Source organism: Camelus dromedarius, chromosome 27, assembly GCF_036321535.1.
Source record: "Camelus dromedarius isolate mCamDro1 chromosome 27, mCamDro1.pat, whole genome shotgun sequence".
Taxonomy (NCBI): domain Eukaryota; kingdom Metazoa; phylum Chordata; class Mammalia; order Artiodactyla; family Camelidae; genus Camelus; species Camelus dromedarius.
In genome coordinates, this window is record NC_087462.1 from 514868 (window position 1) to 533468 (window position 18601).

The 18601-nt window shown below is 60.1% G+C and overlaps 2 protein-coding genes across 4 annotated transcripts in view; both read left to right on the plus strand.

Moving 5' to 3' along the window:
• ARID3A (AT-rich interaction domain 3A) overlaps window positions 1-5309 on the plus strand; it is a 34507-nt gene extending 29198 nt beyond the window's left edge. For all 3 annotated transcript variants that reach the window (XM_064479620.1, XM_064479621.1, XM_064479619.1), the window contains exons 7-9: window positions 370-651; window positions 1302-1400; window positions 1755-5309. In XM_064479620.1, coding sequence (XP_064335690.1) covers window positions 370-651; window positions 1302-1400; window positions 1755-1945 — 572 coding nt within the window. In that variant the 3' untranslated portion in view covers window positions 1946-5309. The remainder of the gene's footprint in view (window positions 1-369; window positions 652-1301; window positions 1401-1754) is intronic.
• Window positions 5310-9290: 3981 nt separating this feature from the next.
• WDR18 (WD repeat domain 18) lies at window positions 9291-15471 on the plus strand. Its single transcript, XM_031438122.2, has 10 exons — window positions 9291-9533; window positions 10537-10647; window positions 12018-12151; window positions 12349-12490; window positions 12985-13128; window positions 13223-13287; window positions 13386-13510; window positions 13715-13881; window positions 14766-14834; window positions 15009-15471. Exons 1-10 carry the CDS (start codon window positions 9291-9293, stop codon window positions 15138-15140), a joined length of 1332 nt encoding a protein of 443 aa, XP_031293982.2. The 3' UTR covers window positions 15141-15471.
• Window positions 15472-18601: the final 3130 nt, after the last annotated feature.

Genomic DNA, 18601 nt, shown 5'->3' on the forward strand with positions numbered 1-18601 from the left:
TCTGGAGCTGGGCCGCATGAGTTCTAGTGCCGGCTCAGCCTCTCTCCAGCTCCCCGACCTTAAGGAAGTTGCCCACGCTCTCTGAGCCTCAGTTTTCTTTAGCAGTGAGATGGAGGTACTGGTGTCTAAGTAGTGCCGTGGTACCGTTATACTAGCGTTGTCATGACCTGTATCACTGTTACGACAGTGTCTGATACCAGCCCGACATTAGGAAAGGTCTGGCACCTGTGTCTGCTGAGAAGTGCATCCCCTTGCCTGGAGAGGGGGTGAGCGCCCCATCCGTGGAGGTGTTCTTACCTTGGGTAGAAGGCAGGGACTGGGCCACCTCTGTTCCCTTCTGGCCACCAACCCCTCCTCTCTCCTGTCTAGAGGAGGACGCAGCTGTCCCCATCGCGGTTGCCAGCCGCCTGCCGGTCCCCCTGGCGGGCCACCCCGTGGTGGCAGCCCAGGCGGTAGCAGCCCAGGCGGCTGTGGCGGCGCAGGCAGCTGCCCTGGAGCAGCTCCGGGAGAAGCTGGAGTCCGGGGAGCCTCCTGAGAAGAAGATGGCCCTGGTGGCGGAGGAGCAGCAGCGGCTAGTGCAGCGTGCGCTGCAGCAGAACCTGCTGGCCATGACGGCCCAGCTGCCCATGAGCATCCGGATCAGCAGCCAAGGTAGCGCCGCAGCTCACAGCCCCTGTGCTTCCTGCGTGTGGAACAGGATAAGGGCCTCACAGCCAACACGTGCAAAGTGCGTCTACAGAGCAATAAGAAGGAAAGGCAGGCAGGCCAGGGAAGACATGGGCAGCAATGACCAGCAGATTCTTAGGAAAAGGTGTTCGGGTCCCCTCCATCTGGCTGGGGATCTGCAAGTGAACGAGCGGATACTGGCTCCTACCCATCAGAGTCTGATAATACCAAGAGTTGGTCAGGATGGGGGCGTCCTGCTGGTGGGTGTGTAAGGAGGTGACAAACTGGCAATCTCTTTCAAGACAGAACACCTCGAGGGAGGGTGCAGCTCAGGGGTAGCTTGCAAGCTCAGTGTGCACGAGGTCCTGGTTCAATCCCAGTGCCGCCATTAAAATAAATCAATGAATAAAACCTAATAACATCCCCCCAAAATTGTTTTAAAATGTTTTTTAAAAAGTAAGTTTTAGACAACTACATTCATATTAAGCAAGCGTTTATTGAGTGTCTGTGCGCTGGGGATAGAGCCAGCCTGTAGCTTTGTGATGTGTCACATCTGGCGGGGTTGACCTGCGTGATGCAGATCGTTGCACCGCTGGCTTCATGACTGCAAACGGAGGTTTTGCTTCTTCCCGCAGCCTCCGAGAGTCGCCCGGACTCGGCTGCAAGCCTGGCCAGCACCAACGGCAGCAGCAGTATTAGCATGTCAGTAGAGATTAACGGAGTCATGTACACAGGTGAGACCGCCCAGCCCCCGTGCCCACCTTACCAGTCTCCCCAGAGTCCTGGTTGCCCCTGGACGTGGTCTGCTTGGCTCTCGTGAGACCCAAGTCTGCGTCCTGTACTGGGCCCGGTGCTCAGAAATATGTATCATGTGTTGTGTCCTATTGCAAGTGATGTCTCCATAGTCCTTCTGAAAAAAAAAAAAAGTAATCGGACACCAGATGGCGCTGTCGACACAGAGCAGCTCGGTTGCTCTGATGACCGCAGGAGGTCCGGGGGGGACTTTGCAGGGGTACAGTGCTCCGGAATCCTGTCACACGATCTTTTCAATTCTCTGTGACTTGTCTCTCCTCCTGTCCTTACACCAGGAGTGCTGTTCGCACAGCCGCCGGCCTCCACACCACCCTCAGCTCCTAGCAAAGGCGGAAGTGGCTGCAGCCGGGGAGGAAACAGTGGGACCAGCGGCGGCGGCGGCGGCGGCAGCGCAGGCGGCCAGGCCGGGCCAGCGGGGCCGACTTCAACACCCACGACTTCTACCTCAAATAACTCATTGCCTTAACCGCAACACTCCCCACCCTGGGAGCCCGCCAGACCGGGCAGGGGGTCGAGGTGGGCCGAGCAGGGGCCGGGATGGCGGGAGATACGGGTGGGGAGGGGAGCTCTCCACAGAGGAGCCACAGCTAACGCCAAAAAGGAAAGAAATATATATATCCATATATATATATATATAAAGAAAATTTAATAAAGCAGGGGAAAACCAAGGAACACTTGAATTACTCAGGTTTTGGACATGCAGAGAGATGAATTGTGAAAACAGCAAGAGAAATTGGAAAAGAGAAAGACAGATGTTTCCCAGGGCTTTCATGCAGCCCTGGTGGACCCACATGGGCTGGTGTGTGGTTTCTGATTTGGACCAGTTGCAGCATAAGGCAGATCCTGTTTACCTCATACGTCCCTGCACTGTGTTTTTTCATTTTTGTCTGTTTTTTTTTTTTTTTCTTTCTGTTCATCACACAGTCACCACAGCCAGCTCCTTGTGTTGAATGAAACCCCTGAGCCAAGATCAGCTGAAATTTTTTTCTTGTTGCTTTCGGGAACTTTGTTGTTGTTATTGTTTTTTGTTTTTTTTTTTTTAAGAAATAGCAGGAATTCAAACTCTATAGGATTTTTAAGAGGTTGGGGGTTTTGTTTTGTAAATATTCTATTTTATTCTTGGGGGAGGAATCAAACCTAGAAAAAGGATATATATATCTATATATTTGTGTTCATTCAGGGAAACTGGACTTGAAAAAGCAAAAAAAAAAAAAAAAAAAAGTAACACCCTTTTTATTTTTCCCATGACTGATTTGGGTTCGTTTTTGCGTTTCCTGTGGTGCAGTGGGCAGCTGGTGGGCGCAGGACACTGGATCCCTGGGCTAGAGCCAGCAGAACCAATGAACTCAGGTGCTGTGGGCCAGGCCAGGGTGGGGGTGCATGCCGGGGGTCAGCGGGAATGGGGTAGGAATGCTGAGCGGTAGATGGTGCATCACCATACTTGTCTCTGGCAAGCAAGTCTTAACTCAGAAGAGAACGTGCTGGGAGGGGCTCCGCCTGTCGGCCCCAGGCTCCTGTCTCAGGGATGAATCGGCTTGGGGGCTCTGGCCTGAAAGGGCTGCTTTCGGAGACTGTCGATCCTGGGGGACAGGGGTGAGCCGGCCTCAGCTCAGGGCGAGGTTTTTGGGGCCATGGCACCCCGAACACCCCCCCATTCTTGTCTCCTTAACTTTGCAGCTGCTGGGAGCCACAGCGCCCTGCAGTAACTAAAGGAACTAGATAGAGGCGGAGAAAGGGCGGTGCCCCTCCCTCCAGGACCCCCAGGTCAGACGGTGGGCAGAGGGTGGAGGGTGGATGCAGCTGTACAGCCGGGCAGGGCATTTAGTTCAGGGCCAGTGATGGTGCCCCCGCCAGCGGAGCTGCACGTCTGTCCCAAGCCTAGGTGAGGTCTGGAGGCTTTCTGGCTGACCTGCCCTCCGGGTCGCCAGGGACCTGGAGGCGTTGGGGGAGGGGGGGTTAACTCAGGTTCCCAGGGTGAGCCTGGCATCTCTAATTGGGCCCAGGGAGCCCAGCCTAACGAGGCCGGGAGGAGCAGGGCCCCTTCTGGGCAGCCTCCCGCCTCCCCGCCCCGGCATCATCCGGGCGCCTCGGAGACCCCGGGGTTGGTCCTCGGCCCGTGGGCCTCGCACGGGCTTGCCTTCCTGTGGGGCTGCAGTGTGTCTTCGGGAGGGAGCCCCTAGCCCCTTGCGCCTTTCTCGTGTGTCTCATGGTCGCTGGTGCCCGGCCTTCGGCGGGGCTGCGCGGGGCTTTCCTCTTGCTTTTTCTTCTGGAAGGTTCTCCCCTCCCAATCTTCCGCTGCAGCGGCACAATCGTTGTGGGAGGGGGTCCTTCTGTCCCCAGACACAAGCTGGCCACCCGCATCCCCTCTTCTCCCTCTCCTGTCCCCCGACCTGACGGATGGAGGGAGTGTGGGCGCTGCCCCCCGCATGGCGCTGGGGGTGTCTGCTGTGAGCTTCTTTCTACCTCAGGTCTGACTCTTGATGCCAAAACCCACGCTCGGCTACCCCTACCCCTCCCGGCAGCAGGGCTTCAGCAGGTACCCATGCTGGGTCGCAGCCCCAGGCGGCGTGGGCGCCTCCGCCCCAGAGCCTGGGGGCCCGCCTGCCTCGCCGTGTGTGCGTGCGTGTGTGTGTGTGTGTGCGCGCGCGTGTGCGTGTGTGTGTTGTGTGTGTGTGTGTGTGTGTGTGTGTGTGTGTATTGTGTGTATTGTGTGTGTGTGTGTTGCATGTCCATGGGCGTCGGGGGACCGGGTGTCATGTTGTGTCCTGTGGGCACTGGACCTCCTGGATCGAACTCTCAGGGTGTGCCTGCTGTGCCGTGCTGATGATTGTAAGGGGGCGGGTGGGGGCGTGGGCCCTCGAGGGGCGCCTGAACGGGTGGCAACGCTGGGGGCTCTGGGGCCAGGTGGGAGCTTGGCCTCCAGGCGGCCTTGCCTCAGGCGGGGCGCCCCCGTCAGCGCCCCTGCCCCTGCAATCCCAACTCCACCGCCACCTCCTGTTGGTGGGGGTTTCTGGGGTGCAGTTCAGCCCCCCCTTATGCAAATTGGGGTGGGGCTGGGGGCTGAGCACTGTTCTTTGCGGAAGGGGTGGGGCTTAGCAAAAAGGCGAGGGTGGGGACCCCCAGACTCAGGATGGAGCAGGGCTCCCCAGGGGCTCCCCTGCTCTGGGGATGCTCCTGGACGGGCTGCCTCTAGAGCCTTCCTCGTGACCTCTAAACCTGCGCAGGGCTGTAGCGGTCTGGCTGGGGGGGTGGGACGGGGCACGGGGTGGCGGGTTGGTTTGTAATAGTTGTGCGTTTGTACAGTCACTTTTCACACTGTTAGCTATTTTGCCCACTACCATCCTTTTTTTTTTTTTTTTCTTTTCCTTAATTTTGCTTTTGCATTTTTTTCTTGGCAAACACGAATTTCAGCCTTTCATTTCTGACATGTGAAATTTCAGTTTCTCTGGGGTTTGTCAGCCGGCGTGGGGACCACGCCTGAACTCAGGTTAAAGGGAAAAAAAAAAAACCTTCCAATAAAAAGATGTAAAACTACTCTCTACCTCTGGCTGGGCCCAGCCTGTCCCGCCCTGGTCGCGGCCAGGCAGCCTGTGACAATTTATTTCAGTTTTTGCAGAACATTCAGGTATTAAAAGGGAGAAAAAAAAAAAAAAGACCAAAAAAAAAAAAAAGTGTGATTTTGAAATTTAAAAGAACACTGAAAGTTTACATTTTATAACATTATTATGCAGATTGTATTTAAACTTCAGAAATATTTAAGACAATTGTAACCCTGTAAAGCTGATGAAATATTAAAACAAGACAAAACACTTCTGACTTTTAACAGAAAATGTCTCCTGTGTTGCTTTCTTTGAGTGTCACCCTACCCCAACCCTGGGTTCTGGTGGCAGAAGGCCCAGGGCCTGACCCAGAGGTCCTCCAGTGGGGACTGTGTCCCTCAGGGGACACTGGGCCATGTCCAGGGACATCTGTGGTTGTCACGAGGAAGTGGGGGACACCTGGCTGGCACCAAGGGGGTAGGGCCAGGGAGGCTGCTCCACACCCCATAGTGCCCAGGACGGCCCCCACAGAGGACAAGCACCCAGATGTCAGCAGTGCTGGAAGACCCAAGCTAAGTGGTGTCTGAGACACCCCTCCCTCCCCCTCAACGTCACCCTCTTTAAAGTGGGCAGGTGTAGCCATTAGTGCCTCGGTGTGGGTCTGATGCATGGTCCTTCTAGGGGTTTGGGGAGGACCCAGGTGTGGCAGGGCCAGGGTCCCCCAGCCTGTCCCCTGGTCCCCTAGTCTAGGCCTCCCATCCTCAGGGTTCTGAGGCCAGGGTGGCTCCAGGGTTGTCTGACCAAGTCCTAGGGCATGTTGCCTGCCCCTGCCCCTCATTGCTGGCTTCATTTTGGTTCTTCAAGGAGGCCACCCCCGGGCCTGCCTCTTGGCCTTTACACATGCTCTGGGGAATCACACCCACGTCTCAGCCGCCGGTTAACGGATGCTGCGGGACACCGGCCTTCTTTGGGTGAACCCATAGAGCTCCTCCACGGCCACTGGGAGCAGCTCCTGCAGTCTGTGCCCCGATGGGGGTCTACCCTGTCCCCTGAACCTTCCCCCTGTGATTCAGTCCCATTTTCACACTTGACATGTGGCCCCAAAGAAACCAGAACAAGGGGCAGTTAGCGACCCCTGGGCTCAGCACACATGGAACAGAAACCCCATGCTCTCAGCCTCCAACAGCAGCACCAGCACCACAGGATTTCGACTGGAAAAGATTTCATGGGTTCCAATCCACATCCGTCCACCTCTTACCAACCCCCACCCCGCGGACGTGACGGGCTCAAGGTCAGCGTGGCCGATGGGACAGTGGGCAGGCCCAGCTTCCTGCCACCTAGCTCCCCTGCTACCTGCTCTGGCCACGGCTGGCCTGGGCTGGTCCCTCCTGCCTGGCTCGGTCCCCAGGTCTGCACTGAGAGAGGAGAAAAAAACTCACTCTCCTGGGGAACATGCCTCCCCGCGGCCCATCCACGTGGGCCCAGCCTCTGTGGGCCTGGGGGGCCGGGGAGGTCAGAGGACAGAAGTCAACCCACCTGCCTCTCAGCCCCCTGCCCCTCACCTCCAGGGAAGTAAAGTCATGTTTTTTTAATAAAAAGGTCTTTTGGCAAACTGGATTGGCCAGTCCAGCGTCTTCATTCCTCTGCTGAAGAGGCCCTCAGGTCACACAGCCTCTGGGAGGAGGAGGGAGGGCTCAGGCCCCACCTCCTCCCCAGCCTCCCAGAGCCCCGCAGAGTCTCCCACCGCCTGGGCCTCCTTCTCTGCTTGTTCGGAGGCCCGGGGAACATCCCAGGAGGTGGCATTCCAAACACGATCCACAGAGCTGCAGGAGCCAGGCAGAGCCGCAGGTCTGGATGAGAGGACCCCGGGAGAGAAGAGGGCTTTCACTGGAGTCACCTACTGACTCCCCAGCTTACCGGGGACCCCACAGAGGCTGAGGCTGCTGGGTTTGTTGGTGGGGCCCCTTGCGCACAGGGTGTGAGATGGGGCAGTGTGCACCCTGTGCCAGCAAACAGGAGGTGCTCAATAAATGTGGAAGGGATGAAGAAAGTGGGGCATGGACACAGAGGCGGTGGGGCCCTCTGTGCCTCGGTCTCCCCTTCTGCTCCTGCCGCCCTCCTGGCCTTGGATTTACTGGGTCTGGGACCAGGCAGGCGCCACGCAGGCACCAAGGAGGTCTGGCAACTGGGTGGTCCGAGAGGCCCCCAAAGCGTGGCTTTCACCCTGCCCTTCTGACACAACTGGTCTGTCCTCATTCCGGAACCAGGCTGGGGGTGGGGTGACCTCTGACCTCACACAGCAGCCTGGCTGAGCTGGGTCCCTGGGGAGGGGAGAAGGGGGAGGGGAGGAGAGGAGGGAGAAGCCCGGAGGAACCTAGGCTGCAGTCCAGCTGGCCTGCCCCCAGAGCCCAGCCTACCCCTGTCCCCGCCCGAGTGGCCACCAGCAGCACCCCGTTCCACTCTTGGGGCTGCACCTCCATTTGCACAACTGGTCCTCCTGTAACCCGCACCTGCTGGGCCCACCCCATGTCCTGGAACCTGGCTGTTTGGGAACTTCCAGCCAGACCTCCCCAGACAAGTACACAGACCCAGGGCTCGAATCCCAGTCAGTTTGCACATGGGGAAACTGAGGCACAGTGACTCTGCCCCAGTGCTCAGAAGTGCCAGGTTCGAGCCCTGAGTTGGTGGTTAGGAGAAGGCTGCCTCAGTCCACCCATAGGAGCCACAATGTGCCTGTTCTCAAATGGGGTTCCACAGAAGGCGGAGGATTCAGGATTCAAAGAAAGGTGTGGCTTGGGTGGGGGGGAAATGGTATCTGAAAAATGTAAATTATCATTCAAAGTGTTTCATTTTTCTTTTCACATTTAAAAAAACAACTGAGGAACTGGGGAGAGCGCATCAGCCAATTCTGGGGGTGGAAGTCAGGAACAGTTGGTTCTAGGTCCAATCTGTTTTTGGACTCAATGGTCCCTGCCTCAGTTTCCACTTTTGGCAGCTGCTGGAGGCTTAGGCACCTAGCTCTCCCCAGTTTATAAACATTTTTCCGTGTCATGTGCCTCCCCCACCCCTGGGATAAAATAAAATCCAGGTCTCCTTGTCCAGCTCCCCGTCCATGATCTGCCTGCGCACGCACCTCTGCCCCTCTTCCTCTTCAAGGGTTAGTTCCCGCTGGAGCCACACCTGCTCTGGGAAGCCCCTCTTCCCGACGCCCAGATCAGGCAGATCCCCCGTAGCCCCCCTCCCTCCCGGTAGCTGCTGCTTGCTGAGGCCCCAGAGCTGGGAGCAAACCGGCCTGGCCTCCAGGTCGGTGGCTCGAGCCTGCCACCTGGCGGCCGGGGCTGGAGCTGCGGACCCCCAGGCTCTGGGCGCCGTTCGCTGCTCATGCTGTTCCCTTCTCTCCACCATCCTCTCCTGGATCGCGCAGCGGGATTAGGGGACCCATCATCCCCGTCCCACTCTGGGAGGTTTTGAGCGCTCTCCGTATTCAGTGCCCCTAGAATTGCTTGTGGGGACGCCTCCTAGGACGGCTATGAGATCTGGACCTTTAAGCGAATTCTCCCTTTTCAAAGGTTGACAACTAATTCTACATTTTAAAATGCACTGTTTTTAGACGCGGCCTGCGGCCGGCAGCTGTAACACGAGGTTAGGAGCTCCTCAGACAGAGCTTGCGACTTGTTTGACCTGCACCAAGTTGCTGAAATAAAAATGTGGATTTGCGGCCCCCAGAAAAGAGGGGTCCAAGGGGAGGCCGACGGTGAACCCATGAGTAAGCATCTAATTGCACCTAATTACTGCTGAACGCCAGCTAGATGTGTTGTTAGGTGCGTGGTCGTGTTTAAAGTGCAGTGTCTCATTTGGGCCTGTAAGGTCGGTACTTAGTATCTGCACGTTAATAATGATGACGATGACTGATGATTGATAATGATGATGATGATGATAATTTGAGAGGTTAAGTACTTGGCCAAAAGCGCCCAACGGAAATGGCCAAGCCAGACCTCCAGGCTTTGAAGCTAACTGCTCTCAGGGGACCCTGGGCCTTGGTTTCTCCACCTTTTTTTGAAAGAGGTCTCCTCCCTAGGTCTCTAACCAGCCGCTGCGCTCTTCGAGTCTCCGCGGAGCAGGGGTAAAAGAAACCCAAAACCCAGCCTAATTTACAGGGCGGCCCCCTTCCCTGAGGCATGCGCGCACGCGCGGCTCGGCCGGCCGCCAAGAGCGATGTAACGTGGGCGCCGCTCTAGCCTGCAGAGCGGAGTCGCCCGCGTCTCGCTGGTGATGACGCACGTCCGGCGAGGTGGAGAAGGCAAGATGGCGGCGCCCATGGAGGTGGCCGTGTGTACGGACTCCACGGCCCAGCTGTGGAGCTGCGTCGTGTGGGAGCTGCACTCGGGCGCCAACCTGCTCACGTACCGCGGCGGCCAGGCCGGGCCTCGCGGCCTTGCGCTGCTCAATGGCGAGTACCTGCTGGCGGCGCAGCTGGGCAAGAACTACATTAGCGCCTGGGAGCTGCAGAGAAAGGTGCAGCGGCACTCAACCCGGCGCCGTTGGCTGCGTGTGCCGGGCGCCCGAGACTGGGGTCGGAGGAAGGGGCGGTGGGGGCTGCACGGGCCCTGAACTGGGGTCGGGATGGGGACTCTCAGGGTGCTCTGCGCACGCGCGGGTCTGGGGGCTTTTTTTGCAGGAGGGAGGCGCACGCGCGCAGCTGAGGGTGGGCTGCGACTAGGGGGAGTGGGGGGTGGGCCTCTGGGCTGCCAGCCTTGCGCACGCGCACAATGAGGGCGGGAGGTGTGTCCTTTGGGGGCCTTGCACTGGAGCTGGTCCGTTGCGCGGGAAATTTAATTGGAAAGAGTTTACAGTTGGGATCCCGTGGGTATCGTGGGCTTAGACGGTGAAGGTCCAAGGCCTGGGGGAGCCCGTTCATTGGTAGCCCGGGAGACTTAATGCATTTATCCCCTCCAAAAAGACGCTACCTTTTGCCACCAGGGCGCATGGTTTCTCCTCTTACGGAAACGCAGAAGTGCAGCCCCTTTGGCTGCTCGCCACCTGTTTTTGGCAGCAGACATCTCTTGGGGCAGGCTCTGTGTTCTGGCTCTGTCTGGTGTGGTCCACACACAAACCTGAGTTGTTCCATGTTAGAGATTTGGAAACTGAGGCTCAAGGTCCAAGGCCAGACTTTGGAAGAGACAGGACTGGGGCAAAAGCCGAGGGGGCCAGTGGGCCCTACTGGGCCCTCAGTGCCTTGCCCACCCTCACACTCAGAGGGCTCCTCTGGCCCCCAGGCAGACAGGCACCGTCCTGCTTTTAATGAGACTCCGCAGGCCGCCTCCTCCACTTCCGCCCTGCAGAGCCTGAGCTGGAGCAAATCCCTCCTTGCTGAACTGTGGATTTGCTCAAACCACTCCGCCCCCACTCCTCTTTCTAGTTGTCCTGGAGGTACAGCTGCCTGGGCACCCCTCCCGCTGTCCTCGCTGCCCTCTGGCTCCCTCGTTCAGCGTAAAACTCAGGCTTCTTATGCCTCTAGGACCAGCTTCAGCAAAAGATCATGTGCCCCGGACCTGTGACCTGTCTGACCACATCGCCCAGCGGCCTCTACGTCCTGGCAGGGATCTCAGAGAGTATATACCTGTGGGAGGTGAGCATAAGAGCACAGGGCTGGGGGTTGGGGGGTCCAGCCTGTGGGCAAGCCACTGGGTTAGACCACTAACCGGGTTGTCACTGATAGCCTGTTATGCCTGGTTGGAGCTCACATCTCCGCCTGCTGGGACAGTGCAGGATCTGAGGCCAGAGAATGAAGCCGTGACCACATTCTGCCTTTCCCAACCTCAGCCGTCCCTGCAAAATGGCCTTCTTGGCTCCCCTAGAGGTTGGCAAAGAGAACCAAGTGTTCTCTGTGGATTGTCAGAGGCCTGCAGACACGTGGGGAGCTTTGTGATCTCACTCCGGGTCTCTCAAACCTCAGTGTGTCATTCTCAAACTAGGGAGCTTTTGCCCCAGCGCAGGGAGAGAAAGTCTCAGGAGAGACTCTTCTCAGGTGCCCATCGTGGTAGAGATCCTCTCTTGCTTGCTGTCCGGCTGGTGCTGGGGGTGTGGGCAGAAATCAGTCTTCCACTGTCAGTAGACACCTTAGGGAGTTGCCCCTGCCTGGTGGAGGACAGTCTGTGTCTGTCTCCTCCCGTGGAGGCTGCGCCCCGCTGCCCTGGCTCTAGGAAAATTCCTGGCCAGCATGAGCTGTGACGACGAGGGGGCGCCCTACACGGCCGACCGGAGACGGTTGCTCAGGCAGAGGGCTTTCAGCCCAGCCCGCCTGGCTCCTGTATCTGCCTCTGTTGGCTTTCTGCCCTTCTCTCTGCCGAGTGAGCAAGTGTGAGTCTGTGTTCAGATTTCCTTCCTATAAAGACACTGCTCATTTCGTCTGAGTTGATTACATTTCCAAAGACTGTGTTCAAGTGAGGTCACAGGTCCTGGGGGTCGGGACGTGGACAGGGGTATCTAGGGGACACGATTCAACCCACAGCAGCATCGTGCCCCCACCACCACCACAGCCCTTCCCCAGTGTCCCTGCCGCAGGTGCCTTCTCTGCTGCAGACCCAGCTCCCAGGGTTTCGCAGCATGAGGCACCCCTCCCCCTCCCTCCTGCTAGCCCTGAAGATGGTTGTCACAAGGAGCTGCCTGCGGTCCCGGGCCAGCCCATCCTGAAGGGACCTGCTCCGTCCCCTGCTGCCCCCTTGGCCTCGTCACCCTCGCCCACACCTTCCCTGGGGACCGCAGTTACACTACCACCAGCATCACCTCGCTGGGGGCAAGGTGGGAGCAGGTGCGGGCAGGACCGGAGGGGCTCAGCCCAGCCGGCCTCCCTGCCCATCTCAGGCGCCGTCGGCCACACACGCAGCGCCCTGGCCAGGTGGGGGTGGGGCGCTCTCCTCACAGGGCTCCCCGTGACCTGCAGCTGGGGGCCAGGGGCTGTACCCCTTTCCTGCTCTGACCCGGGCGCCCCTCCCCCAGGTCTCCACGGGGAACCTTCTGGTTATCCTGAGCCGCCACTACCAGGATGTCTCGTGCCTGCAGTTCACGGGGGACAGCAGCCACTTCCTCTCAGGGGGCAAGGACTGCCTGGTGCTGGTGTGGAGCCTCTGCAGGTAGAGTCCTGGCCGGCCGAGGCCTCCGACCAGGGGGCCAGGAGCCTGCTCCGCAGAAAGGCCGTGCCAGGGCCCGGGGGAAGGGGCTCCAGGTCAGGCTGGCTGTTTTAAGGAGGGCAGGGCCTGCTTGGAGCCGGGTGGAATGTAGAGATGTGGGCCGCCCTCCCTGCTGAGGTCCGCCCCCCTGCCCCCGGAAGTGTGCTGCAGGCAGACCCCTCCAGGACCCCCGCCCCCCGGCACGTCTGGTCTCGCCACACCCTCCCCATCACAGACCTGCACTGCGGTTTTGGGGGACCCCTGGCCCGGGTGGCCACTGCATCGCTGGACCAGACAGTGAAGGTAGGACTCTGCCCCTGCCTCCAGTGGGCCTGTGAGCCAAGCCTGGCGGCTAGCGGGTTCCTGGCCTGCGGGAGCCAGAACATTGCCTCCTCCCCAAGGCTGGCTGCTCCAGACAGCTCTTAATCCCCCTGATGCTTCTGGCCTCAAGGACGTCCAGAGGGTGGACAGTCCAGCCCTGTGTCAGCTTGGAAATTCCCACTTGGCCACTGTGCCCGACGGGCAGCTCCCAGCCAAACCTCAGGGGATTTGAGGGTGGCCGAGTCCTCAGGTCTTTGTGCATGGCTGGGGGTGGTCCAGGGCTGACCAGATGGTGGCCTAGGGGCTGACAGTGGCTAAAGCAGGAGGCCTTAAGGGGTCCCAGCCTGGGAACCGGGGCCCTTAGCCCCTGAGACTCCCTTGGTGACAGCTCCCAACTGAGGCCCTCACGGGGTCCAGAGCCCCCCAGCCAGGCTGCCCAGCTCTTAGACCAGCACTCCCGCCCCACCCACCCCCAGCTGTGGGAAGTCTCATCAGGTGAGCTGCTGCTGTCCGTGCTCTTCGACGTGGGCATCATGGCCGTGACCATGGACCTGGCCGAGCATCATATGTTCTGTGGTGGCAGCGATGGCTCCATCTTCCAGGTCGACCTCTGCACCTGGGTGAGTGTCCGAGGGCAGCTGGTTGGAGGGAGGCCCAGGCTTGGGCTGAGGAGCCGCCCTGCCTTTGGCTCACCGGCTCTCCTGGCCTCTGCAGCCCGGGCAGAGAGAGAAGAGCTTCCAGCCGGAGCAGGAGAGCGGGAAGGTGTTCAGAGGGCACAGGTGCGGGGACTGGGTCCACGGGAGGGATGGGGGCCCCATTCTCCCACTTCTGGGTTGGAGTCCCTGGGGCTGCCCTCCCAGGGCCTGTGTGTCCCCAGGAATCAGGTGACCTGCCTGTCGGTGTCCACGGATGGCAGCCTGCTGCTCTCAGGCTCCCACGATGAAACCGTGCGCCTCTGGGATGTGCAGAGCCAGCAGTGCCTCAGGACAGTGACCCTCAAAGGTGGGCGTGGGCAGCCCCTCCGGTACCCCCAGCTCCCCCAAGAGGTCCTGAGCCCATGAGGCTTTACCTGTCTGGGCCCTGGGGGCTGACGTGGGTGGGGAGTCAGGGCCCCAGGCCTGGTGGGCACTTGAGGAGTTGGGGGCTGGTGAGCCTGGGTACAGGTGGGGCTGAGGGTGGGTCCCAACCGACACCTGCCCGCCCCAGGCCCTGTGACCAACGCCTCCATCATGCTGGCGCCGGTCAGCATGCTCAGCTCCGACTTCAGGCCCGGCCTGCCCCTGCCCCGCTTCAGCAAGCACCTGCTGGGCGCCGAGCATGGGGACGAGCTGCACCGCGGGGGCTTCGCGCTGCGCCTGGGCCTCCACCAGCAGGTATGGCCCCCTTATCCCCCAGCAGGTGGCCAACCCTCAGGGACTCAGGGCCCCACCCTGGCTGGGCCTCCACCGTGTTGCTGTGGTCCCTCGGGGTCGGGGTCCTGACTGGAACCTCCCATGAACACCCTCTCAGTGAGCAGGCTCCTCTGATCTTGTAGTTGAGGTCAACCTGGTGGCCAGCCCTGACCTCAGGAAACACCAGAACCTTACGGAGAGGGGGCGGGCCGCACCCAGGGGCTGTCACAGGAGCGCGCCAGGGCCTGGAGGTTGTACGTGTCCAGCTGGGCAGCAGGCTGCACACGCAGCCCTCCTGCCCCTCCTGGTCTGGGTCCTCTCCCCAGCCTCCGCGGGGCTGGCCTTGCCCACTAAGGCCATGCTCTGTCCACTGTTCCTGAGCCATGGGGTTGTCTAGGCCCCTCCGTACGGCGTGAAATTTGGCTCTGCGCGCGCCAATCTGCTGGCCGAGGGCAGTGCCCAGCAGGAGGCCAACAGCCTCTTCGCTGCAGCCACCTCACTGGGTGGGCAGGCCCTCCCTACAGGCTGGAGGCACGACCTGACCACCCGGTCATCTGTCCTTGAGGATGTTTCTGCACATCCCTTGAGGCGGCTTGTCTCCAAGCCCCTGCATGTGGTCTTGAGCCTCCCCGGCCCGTGGGCCTTGGGCAGTATGCTGGAGAGGGAAGCAGGTTTGAGGAGACTGGGCACGTGGCTTCCGGCCAGGCGTGGTGATGAAGCCATGGGCCTGGATAGTGTCACACCAGCCAGGCACCTGGTGGCCCCTCTCGGAGCCTCATCTCCCATCAGTCAGCGGGCGGCAGGACTACGGCCCGCACTAACTGGGAGGATGCGCGTGGCCGCTGATGCCGCCTCTTGTGTTTCAGGGGTCGGAGCCCAGCTACGTGGAGCGGGCGGAGCAGCTGCACGCGGTGATGTGCAGCACGATGGAGAAGGTGGGAGGGGCGAAGCGGGAGGGGAGGGGCCCCAAGGTGGAGGGGTGGGGCCGGCGCCGGCAGGGGCGGGGCTGTTCACTGAGAGAAGATGCTGGCGCCCCGCCCTCCGTCCTGGGCGGTGGGGACCGTGGCCCTGACGCAAGCCTCCGCTCTGAGCCCACGCCCCTCCCCTAGAGCGTGCTGGGCGGCCAAGACCAGCTGCGGGTTCGCGTCACCGAGCTGGAGGATGAGGTGCGCAACCTGCGCAAGATCAACCGCGACCTGTTCGACTTCTCCACGCGCATCATCACGCGTCCCGCCAAGTGAGCGCGCCGCACCCCGCCGCACCCCTCCGCACCGTAGGGGATTCCAGCTGGGCATCCCCGCGAGACCAGCAGAGCCCCAGGCCGGAGCCGTCTTCTGCCACGTTCCTGTCTTTGGGGATTTTCATCTCCCCCCCCCCCGGGGTCGTGGTTCTCGTTGACCTACTGCCCTGTCGTGACCTCTCCTGTCTGTCGCGCTGGTGCTGTTCTGTTTGTAACAAGAGACCTGAAATCCTCTCCTCGGCCCCTGTGTGCCCGGGACCCTCGTGGAGGGACCTGCCTCCACGAATTTTACCGGAGCCGTCACAGCCCGAGTTTTAAATCTGGTGTGAGAATCCTGCTTCTCACGTTTTCACTCACCTGCCGCCTGGGTGCCTTTGCACAACTGAGAGGCGGGGGCGGTCCTTGGGGCGGGCCAGGGGCAGCCCGCCAGCTGCAGGCCGAGGTCACCAGGCACAGGAGTGATACACAGAGAGCAGTGTAGTCATACTGGTTCCAGCCCTCTGGGGCCACCTTAGGGCCCCCCCCAGCGTGGGTCAGGGCAGCCGTCTCTGGGGTGGCAGCTGGTTCTGGGCCGGGGTTCCCCCAGAGAAGCACGTGCCCCCTCAACTTGAACAGGACATTCTTGGTGTCAGGGGCCCAAGGGGGTCAGGTATTCTCAGTGCCTAAGGGAGACAGGGACACCACGAGCTGCCAGCCAGCACCTGGAGCCCAGCCCAGACATGTGACTCCCAAGGCTGCCAGTGGAACCTTCCAGAAAGCTGCCCTCAAGTGACAGCCTGCTTAATGGCCCAGAAAAATCCGTGTGACTTAGCGGGTCCCATACTCAGCTGGGGGCCAGCACTGAGTTCGTGTTTTTAGGCTAGTGGGCTTCCCCTCCTGGGACTCTGCGCCCTCCCCAGTGGCCTGGCTGTGCTGCAGCAGGGTGGCTGGAGTGGCACCAGGTCCCAGGGGTGTCCCTCTGCACCCACCCCCAGCCCACTGTGCTCAGGAAGCTAGACGGGGGTTACCTATAGATGCCAGGTAATGGGTTCTGCTGGCTCATGGAGTCCTCGTTACAGGCACCCGCCAAACACAGAGTGAGGTGGCTGTAGGCCTGGGGCTCCTGGGGGCTCCTGGCAGCCAGTGGGGGATGGTCTTGTGGCAGCTCGTCACCACAGAGCTGGGTCTTGGAGCTACGTCCTCTTCCCCAGAGCACCGTCTGTGGTCTGGGCCGGCTCAGTCCAGAGCGTCCAGAAGGTGGGGAGGGCAGCTGGGTTAGCTGAGGCTCCCCAGGGACCAAGGGCCACCTCACCTACCCAGGCCCCTCGCCCCCAGGCCCTGACCCTGGTGAGGGTCCCTCCCCGCCCCTGGTGCTGTGCCTCTGGCTGGTGGCCCTCCACCTGGCCACACCACCCCGACCCCTGCGCCCTCAGCTGTCTGCTCTCATCCGTGGTTAAGTGACTTGGAAGGAGGTGCAGGTTCTAGAGGTCCTGGGATTGCTCTTGGCATCTGCTTCCACTCCCAGCCAGGAGCCTGCAGAGGAGGGGTGGGGGGTGAGCTGGGCTGTTGGCCTCCTCTGGGCCTGGATTCTTCCCTGGAGTGGGGACAGGGCTGCTGTTCCCACTGCCCCTGAACCCCACCCCCCACCCCTCAAGGAGTCCCAGTGTCAGACCCCCAGTGTGGCTCTGGGCCCTCAGCTGCCCACTCAGCTCCTGGGGGTGCTTCCTGGTGTGTCCACCCTGCCCTGTGGATGGGGCAGGGGGCCGGTGCTCATGGTTCCTGTGGGCCCGAGGCGCGGCCCTGCCCAGCAGGGAGAGCCTCCTACTGACATGCGTCTGGCCTCCACACCCCCTGCCCCTGCCGCCTGTCCATGTGGGCCTGGAAGGGTGCCCGTTTCCCGGCCACAGACACAGGCCTTGCAGCCTCAGCCACTTGCTGGTTGCAGAGGATGGGGGTGGGCGGTGAGGGGCAGAGTCTGCAGACTTTCCCATTTCTGAAACCCCAGGTGGCCGCAGACAAGCCCCACCTGCTCTGGACACCTGGTATCCTTACCTGTAATGGGGCACACACCTGGGCCTGCGAGGAGCCTTCAGGTACTGGCATGCAGCAGAGCGAGTGTGTGACAGGGCATGCCCCGCGGCACGTGGTGCCCTTACCGTCCCGTCTGCACAAGTCTCTGTGCATGTTCCCTGGAAGCACAGTCCGAGTCCCGAGGCATCAATGGCAGAGGGGCAGATGTGCCCACAGATGACACCCATGTGCTGCTTGAACGTGTAGACCGTAGTGAGCCGCACCTCAAACCCACCAGGACAGCTGTTACCTCAAAAGACGGAACAAGTGTCGGGAGTAGGTAGAGAGAGGTGTTCAGCCCTCTCGCACGGCTGGCGGGAGCAGGAAAAGGCGCTGCTTCCGTGACAAGTAGTCTGCAGGGTCTTCAAGAAATTACAGGTGGAATCACTATGTGCTCCAGCAGTCCCACCCCTTGGTGCACACCCCAAAGAAGGAAAAGCTAGAGATGTTTGTACGCCTGTTGCCTCAGCAACCGATTAACAACAGCCAAAAGGCAGAAGCAACCCAAGTATCCATCGACAGGTGATGGGTAAACACGACGTGGTCTGTCCTCAACAGCAGGTTTTATGCAGCTGCGAAAAAGAAAGGCACTGACACTCGCTACCACGTGGACAGACTTCAAGAACACAGTGCTCGGTGAGAGAACCAGACACAGAGGATAAATACTGTCTGATTTTACAGGAGGACCATGGAGAAGTCAGTGTCATAGAGACAGGAAGGAGGCGGTGGGGCCAGTGCTGGGGGAGGGGGGGGGCGGAGTCGGTGTTTCGTGGAGACAGAGTTTCAGTTTGGGAAGATGAGAAAGTCCTGGAGATGATGGTGAGGAGGGTCACACAACAAGAAGAAAGGGCTTAATGCCATTGAGGTGCACTTACAAATGGTTAAACTGGTGAATCTTACGTTATGTGTATTTTACCATAATTAAGAAAAAAGCCTTTCCTGTGACTCCTTGTTTAATCTGCATGGTAGCTGGGAGGTTAAAAGCTACTACCCTTGCCCTTGTAAAGATGGAGAACCGAGGAGCAGTGGCCAGGAATCCACCCCAATCACGCAAGTGCAGCCAGTTCTAGATTCCAGCCGGGGCCTTCATCACTGGCCCTGATAGGGAAATACTGGTTAAGGGGGGCTACCAGCAGGGCCGGAGGGCTGGCAGGTTCAGGGGGGCTCCGTGTGAGTCCTGGGAGGGGCGAAGCCCTGTCTGCTTCTCAGCTGCCTCCCAGAACCAGTGCATGACAGTGTTGACTGTCTGCTGAGGGCCATATTAGGGTGAGGAAGTGTCCCCACCCCAGGATGGGTCCCTATTTCTGAGGACTCATGCTGGCATGGGGACCTTACCCCAGGGTGAGATGAGGCCCTGGGGCCCCCGAGAACACTTTGTAACCTGCTGCCTCACCCAGGACAGTGGGGGTGGGG